The 7,513-nt window shown below is 32.4% G+C and overlaps 1 protein-coding gene across 1 annotated transcript; it reads right to left on the reverse strand.

Annotated features, from left to right (window-relative positions):
• Positions 1–188: 188 nt before the first annotated feature.
• On the reverse strand, positions 189–4,856 carry LOC114746415 (probable dolichyl pyrophosphate Glc1Man9GlcNAc2 alpha-1,3-glucosyltransferase). Its single transcript, XM_028934647.1, is given in 5 exon segments — positions 189–375; positions 378–617; positions 1,165–1,402; positions 2,762–2,968; positions 3,568–4,856. Coding segments are annotated over 5 exon segments (1,560 nt in total). The 5' UTR covers positions 4,267–4,856; the 3' UTR covers positions 189–199.
• Positions 4,857–7,513: the final 2,657 nt, after the last annotated feature.

Here is a 7,513-nt window from a genome sequence, read left to right on the forward strand (position 1 = left end):
ACAATAATAACCTGAACAACTTACATGCGAAAAGCAATACCGGAACTGGTACTACTTATTGTAAGACCGGGGGGGGGGGGGGGGACGAAGAAAATATAACGTAAACAGAGAAAATAAACTGTATACAAAATCATACTTTCTCATCTCACTCTTCTAAATGCTGGTGTATGATTATGTAGAAGATCCAATTCACAAAATTTCATGAGGACTTAACTATGGATTGTAACTGCCAAATCCAAGAGTAAATGATGCCAAATGCACAATATATTGATACTAACATAAGAGGTAGGAAGGGAAGCTTATCACCCAAAACTAGAGGATGCAAAAACTGCCCCCAGATTTCTACAATAACAAGACCAACCAGATAACTCTTCCAATCCACCCAACCAAACTTACTTTCTTTTCTTTAGCTAAACTTGGATCATTTCTAGAACCATAATGATAATCTCTTTTCTTTGTATGAACAGCCTGTGCTCTTAATGCTTCCGAATCACAAGCATGGCAAAATAGCTCTGAAAACTCTAACCACATCAAAATGGTGCATAGAAGTAGCAATAGAACTTTGATTGGATATTCTTGTGCCTCAAATAGCAGTGGGAATAGTGAATAGCAAGATGCTGCAATTAGAAATGTAAGCATTAGTTGCCAGATAAGATGACTAGCATAATCGCATCGCATGCCTATCACCATGATAGGCATGGAGTGCTCATTACAAATGTAAACCATTTTAATTCAATCTGGAATATCTGATTCTAAATTAATTTGATTTTATATTTTGAATTTTTTTGAAAGGGGAGAATTTAAAATAAATAGCATCTGCTGATTATAATTTCTTTACAAAAACATATTTATCACGTAAAAATTGCAAATTAAAAACTTCATATTTGAGCTATCAAAATTAAATTTGGTCAATTTAACTGTCATTATAATGATGATGCTCATTGTTGCAATAAACACTGAATGATAACTCTATCCAAAAAAAAAAAAAAAAACACGAACGATAATTAACCTATAACTAGAAATTCATGCACCATAGTCAACTAATTGTTCTTTTGCCCAAGTACAAGTCATTATTTGATAGCAATTAGCAAATTCATAGCCATGTCAATAATGCAATGTACTATTGTTTCCTGGGGGAAAAAAAACATATATAAAGTTGCATACCTACAGACAACAAAAAGAAATGCCTAGCATCATCCATAGTTTTCACTGCAACAAAGGCAAGGGGGATAACAAAATGGAGTGATGCCTTCTCATGAACATGCCACCCAAAGACAAAACCACAAGTGTAAGCATAGGCTACCCATCTAGTAATCATTTGCTTCTGTGGTTTCTTCCATGCTTTGATAAGACAAGGAGATAAAGCAAGCAAAACTATTGTAAAGGTTGACGAGGGAGTGACCTGCACGCAGATTAGTTAGATTTGTTAACTAAAGCATATAAATACACATGGCACTCACAATTGAACGATTAAAGCATTATTAAACTCAACATAAAACAATAACCACGTCTTATGTGGGGAACCACTAGTCTTCAGCTAGTAATGTCATGGACACCCAGATTTAGGAAGTTGAAATGGCTAAAATGGAGACAATGTTAAAGCAGATATTAATCATTCTTCAACCAATTCTAACCCATAAAATCATCTTGATTCTACAAACATTTCATGGTAAACGATTATTGTTGAGTTGTTTAACTCATTCTTCTTAATATAGAAGCTAGGTAAGGAGTTAGACTTGATCCTAAATATAAGACCTTAATCCACTTTGTTAGTCATATTATTTTTTCTCAAACTAATTTACCTAACTTAAAAATTGAGATATATATACATATATATAATCTAATGTTATTCAAAGGTACTTTAAGGAGATTGTATCATATTTGTTAAAATTAACTAATTTATTTGGCTTCTGTGATTTACTTAAATTAATGAAGTACCCATGTTTTAGGATCATGTTGGCTATGGTTAAGTGGGCCAACCAACACAACCATGGATTGAGCCTTTTTTATTAAAATCATCATTATATATAATAAGATTATAGAGTACCACTTCCCCAATATTGACATATAGTAGAAATAAGAAGCATGCAAGGATGATCGAAGAATGATAATTAACATTACAGTAGAAGTTATCTTAGACATAACTTGCCATTTTTTTCATGATTTCCATGTTTATAGGTCACTGGCACACCACTTTTATAGGTACGCATTTAGTCATCGGGTCTTACTTCTAAATATGCGTTGACAGCTTAGGGAAAGTCATCTGATATGAATCGGCTTTTTTAGTGATTAAATTTCTTTTCATCCTCTAGCAAAGATTGTTTTTATTACAACTTCTATCATAACATATATAACAAGTCATATCATTTATGAGCTATGAACAATGTAGTTTATTCATCAAATTCTAAACGATTCGCAAGAAACACATCTAATCAATACAGGAACTAGCAAAATGCATATAATAACTTATATCAGAAATCTACTATGATGCAAACACATAATGAGCAAGCTAACGATGGCATCACATATCTGTTCTTTTTTTTTTTTAAGGAAAATCACTATATGGTCACAAATAAGGAAAGTAATTACTGAGTCTCATAACAAGTTAATGACAAGTTCCAATGCAAGAAATGACAACAAAACTTTTGCTGCTCACTTGTCATTGGGACTCTATGGTGATTATATATTCCTCCCCTGGGACCTCAGTAATTTTTCCTTTTTTTTTTCCATAACAGATAAATTTTATTCACGTAGAGCATACCTGAGGTAACACAGAAAATGGAGAGGAATTCCCTACAAGCCCACCAGTGAACGGAGCTGTTGTTGTTGGAATTTCAAATCCTAGTTTTCTGAGCATAAAAGCAAGCCCTTTGTCCAATATAATATAAAATACCCAAAAGTTTGGGGCCCAATATGCATGGCAAAGCCCCCTGCCAAATGGTAGCAGTCTACGGATGATTTGTACTTCCTGCAATTTAACATCTGAATGATTATTAAGAAAACCAAAATTCAAAAACATCTACAATTTCTTTTATTTTCTGTCAGACAAAACTACATTGCAGAAAATTAATAGCAGCAAAAATATCGTCACTAGTAGAACAACTCTCTGGTCTTCATTTATCTCGCCTGACGCAATTAAGTTCCATTACACTAATCTATGATTATAATTCCAGAAATATGAAGGATTCACCAAAGACGTCAGTTCCATGACTTCTCCATATTATATTCCTAAATCTTAAATTAGCCAATGCTAAGATTAATAAACTTGCATATCTTAAAGGAACTTTATATGAAGTGGGAAGGGAGACAGATAAGAGTAGATCATATCTTTTCTAGAGCCACACGATAATAGTGAGGACAAAATTTAAATCACATTGCTTAATCCATTAAGTCAAGTTCATAGATGAATTTATAGTTATGCACATACCCATTTTAACAACTAACAATAATAGCAAAATAATAAGTGCGATTGAAAAAAATTGATCTGACTTTTGTCCTACAAGTGAAGCTCATTATTGTCTTTTTATCTCCCTTTTCATTTTAAAAAATTATAAGATCTCCAGTTACCTGCCCAAGGTAGATGAAGGGCCCAAATGCAGCTGCAAAGACTACTACAACTACAGCTGCCAAAAGCAAGAATCGGCCAACACTTCTAAGCAGTCGGCCACGGCAAAAATGCCTCAATAAATAAATGGCATAGACTGGTGCTGCCACTACAAATAAATGCTTGAAACACAATAGCACAGCAAACACAAAGCCACCCAACACATCCCTTCCTTCCTCCAAATATGAAAGTGAAATCAACAAAATCCCAATGAGAAATCCATTGTACTGAAAATGCATATGGTCTACTATAAATAGCATTGGTGACCAAAGAACCAATGACCAGATCAACTTTTTCCTTCTTGAATCCAGATTCTTAGTCATTCTATATACCCCCAAGAGAAGGCATAAATCAGACAGCATTACAGTGGCTCTTTGAAAACAAATCACCGTGTTTGAACTGTAATTCAGGCCCTCTTGAAGATGAACTATTTTGGGATCAATTAGGTTTGCAAAAATGGATAGAAAGCGTTCAAAATAGGCAAAAAATGGTGGATAGTCAAGTGTCCATGGACTGGTCTCATCATAATACCATTGAGAGAGAGGGAGAGAGTGAGTAAGAGCCAGCCAGTTCCGGTGGACCTCAAAGTCTGTGCTCCGGTAGGAATGGAGGAGAACAAGTTTTAAGCAAGTGGCCACAAGAAAGAACCACCAGATTGTCATTTTGGGGAGTCAAGAATTTTGAACTTCTTTGATGAGGCTTGGCTTCTGTTAAATGACTGAAGGAAACAAGACAATAATGCAGATATATATTTGATGAGGAACCCTCCTGAGTTTGGTTTGGACTCTGAGATGAAAATTATCTCAATTTTGAACCCAATATCGAACCAAAGATCGTAGACATTTTCAGCTTCCAACATGTATGTGAACCCGCATCTGAATAGCCATTAATCAGCTGCAATTAGAAATACCAACATAACATCAACAGGCTTAAGTACTGATTTATATTAACTACTGTCCTGTTCTAGATTGAATGGAATGTAACTTGCATTTTAGAAAAAAGAATGAATGAATACACAGATAAGAGGCTGATCTGCGACCTCAATGAGTAGAAGATAAAATATGATTGAAGGAAAAAGAGGCACACAGGGATGTTCTAATGAAAATAAGCGTTGGTGCATTTAAACTAGCCAGACATACAATTGAACGGCTTTGTTAAAAACAACAAGGGAAAGGAAACCACAAATTTAGCATAAATGAATGGCACCTTCAATCAAGTTCTTATATGTCAGACGAGATCAACTAAAGAATCTCATGAAACATTAGCTAGAACAGAACATTCCATAAAGGAAACAAAGGTGTATGATAAATGAACAGAAAACTTAAAAAGGAGAAGAAAAGTCAAAGCAAGCATGAGTGGGGTATAGCCGAAGAGATAGAAAGAGACCACATGAAAAATCAAGTCTTCAAAGGTACCGGCGACGGCCGACGACAAGAATAAGAGGTCGAGAGCGACAAGCGAGATCGAAAAGGAAACTCTAAAGCTGGGCCTGATATCTGTGTTCGATTGTTGAAAGTGAGGTTGGTAGCTGCCGATTGCCGAGTTTGAAGTCTTGAAGAGCGAGAGTCGAGGGTGATAGATGGACGGCCTGGTTGAGGAATGCTCAGTTTGGATCCATGTCTGGATCTGAAAAAGTTGCTTTGAAGCCTCTAAGCTTGCTTGGGCTATTTGGCGTTTGGGTTAGCGGTCCGGCAACTTGGCCTTTTGCATAAAAACCACATTAAACTTGGACCAAGCTTGAGTCTTTCCCCAGTCTTTTGTTATGCGATGGAGCAAAATTTAAATTCTTGCTGAAAGAAATATCACATTTGATATTTGATAGTATTTTGAATAAGATCACTTCTAATAAAAAAAAATACATATACCTATAAAAAAAAAAGAAGAAGCAAAGGGACCATTTGGATTGATGGTAGAAAAATATGCTTATTTTTAATTGGGCTTTTAAAAACTTAATTAAATAAAAGTTAGAGTGAGTAATATAATTTATGTTTAAATTAACTTCACATAATTAAGCAGGTTTGTAAATGTAGGCGCTGTTAATTGTTATTGAAAAAGCAAGTTTAGTTGTAAAATTACCAAAAATAGTATGACTTTATTAAATAATAAAAAATAAAAAATTCACAAATTTACATAATGTAATAATTTTGAATTATTATAATAGGAAGAAGTTATACTACCTCCGGTCTTTAATATAAGAACCTGTTTTATTTTTATTTTGGTCCTAAATATAAGACCCCAATCCACTTTGTCTCTCATATTTATACATTTTTTTCTAATGTAGCCCTTTTAACAATGATAGTTTTAGTCAATACACTTGATTAATAAGGATATTTTAGGAAAAACTACACCTATTTAGGACAAATAACTAACTCAACTTACTTTCTTAATCTTTTTAAATTAGTCAACTGGCTCTTATAATTAGGAGCGAAGGTAGTATTTAATAAATAAAATATATTTAAATTAGAAATCATATTCACATGAAAAATTTTGAATCAAATAGAGTTAATATAATTTTTTGGCCTTCAAATTTGGGCCTATTTTAATTTTGGTATCTTAAATTTCAAACCATTAGTTTTAATCTTTGAAATTGAACGGTGTCTTAAAATGTTACTCCTTGGAGGTGTAATAGTATTAAAATATGCAGACTCATCAAATGAAGTGTTTTACACGACAATTATGCAGACTCATCAAATGACACCTAACTGGACTTTGTGCAGATAATAGGAAAAAACAAGTCCTCTAAATGTAATGTGGAGAACAAATGGAAATGAGTTTTCAAAACACAACACAGTGAATAACTTCTCATATGAACACCGACCAAAAAATGGGACTAAATAGTTATGTTTTGAAGACTTGTTCTTTTTCCCTCTTTTATTCACAAAAGATTCATCTAGATGTTATCTGATAAGTCAACACTCATCACTGTATCACCGTCTACGACATTTGAGCAAATTGTAACACTGTTACATCTTTAGATACTAAAGTTTTAAAACGAATTAAATCTAGGGACTAAAATCATGGGTTTGAAATTTGAGAGAACAAAATCAAAATGGACTCCAATTTCAGGAATGAAAAATTATATTGACCCAATCAAATATTTCTTCAATCTTAAATATAATACCTATTTTTTAATATAACTTGTAGTATAAAATGGGTCTTATATTTAAAACTGAGGAGTAATATTATGTAATTAATTGGTTGTATGCACAACTTATGTAAATATAAAATAAAAATAATATTAAAAAAAATATTATAAAAAACTATGTTAAAAGTTATTTTCATTTAAGAGAGAATCATAAATAAATAACTAAAAATTGGTTGGAAAGCACAAGAAATATGTAAAGAAAAGTATAAAGATAACAAAGATATAGGAGCAAAAATATCTTTTGACTACAAAAAGTTACTTTTGCATAAGCTATAAGCAAGTTTCAAGTTCTTTTGTAGGGTCCATTTGAACTAGTAATAGAAAAAATAGCTTATCTTCAATTTGACTTTTATAAAAGTTAGATTGGGTAATATGATTTATGTTTGGTTCTTATATAAATAAGTGAATTAGTAAAAATAGAAATTGTTTGAATTATGATTGAATAAGTAAGCTTGGTTTATCAATTTATCAAAATGGATATAACTTTTATTAAATCATGAAAGATGATAAAAATGATCAATTTACATAATATAATAATGTTAAGCTATTTAAAAAGGAAATTCAATGAATAAAATATATTTAAAAAATTTAGAAATATTATAAAAATGATTTATGTAAATATAAAATGATAAATAATTTAAGAAATTAAAAATATTATTATGAAAACTATATTAGGCACAATAAAATGAGCAACCCAAAAGAATGGTCCACCAACTTAGAAGAGAGAGAAAAATTATTCTGCTTGTAACAGTCCGCCGGGCCAA

This window comes from Neltuma alba, unplaced genomic scaffold, assembly GCF_004799145.2.
Source record: "Neltuma alba isolate B1F8T4 unplaced genomic scaffold, ASM479914v2 tig00000819_pilon, whole genome shotgun sequence".
NCBI classification, from domain to species: domain Eukaryota; kingdom Viridiplantae; phylum Streptophyta; class Magnoliopsida; order Fabales; family Fabaceae; genus Neltuma; species Neltuma alba.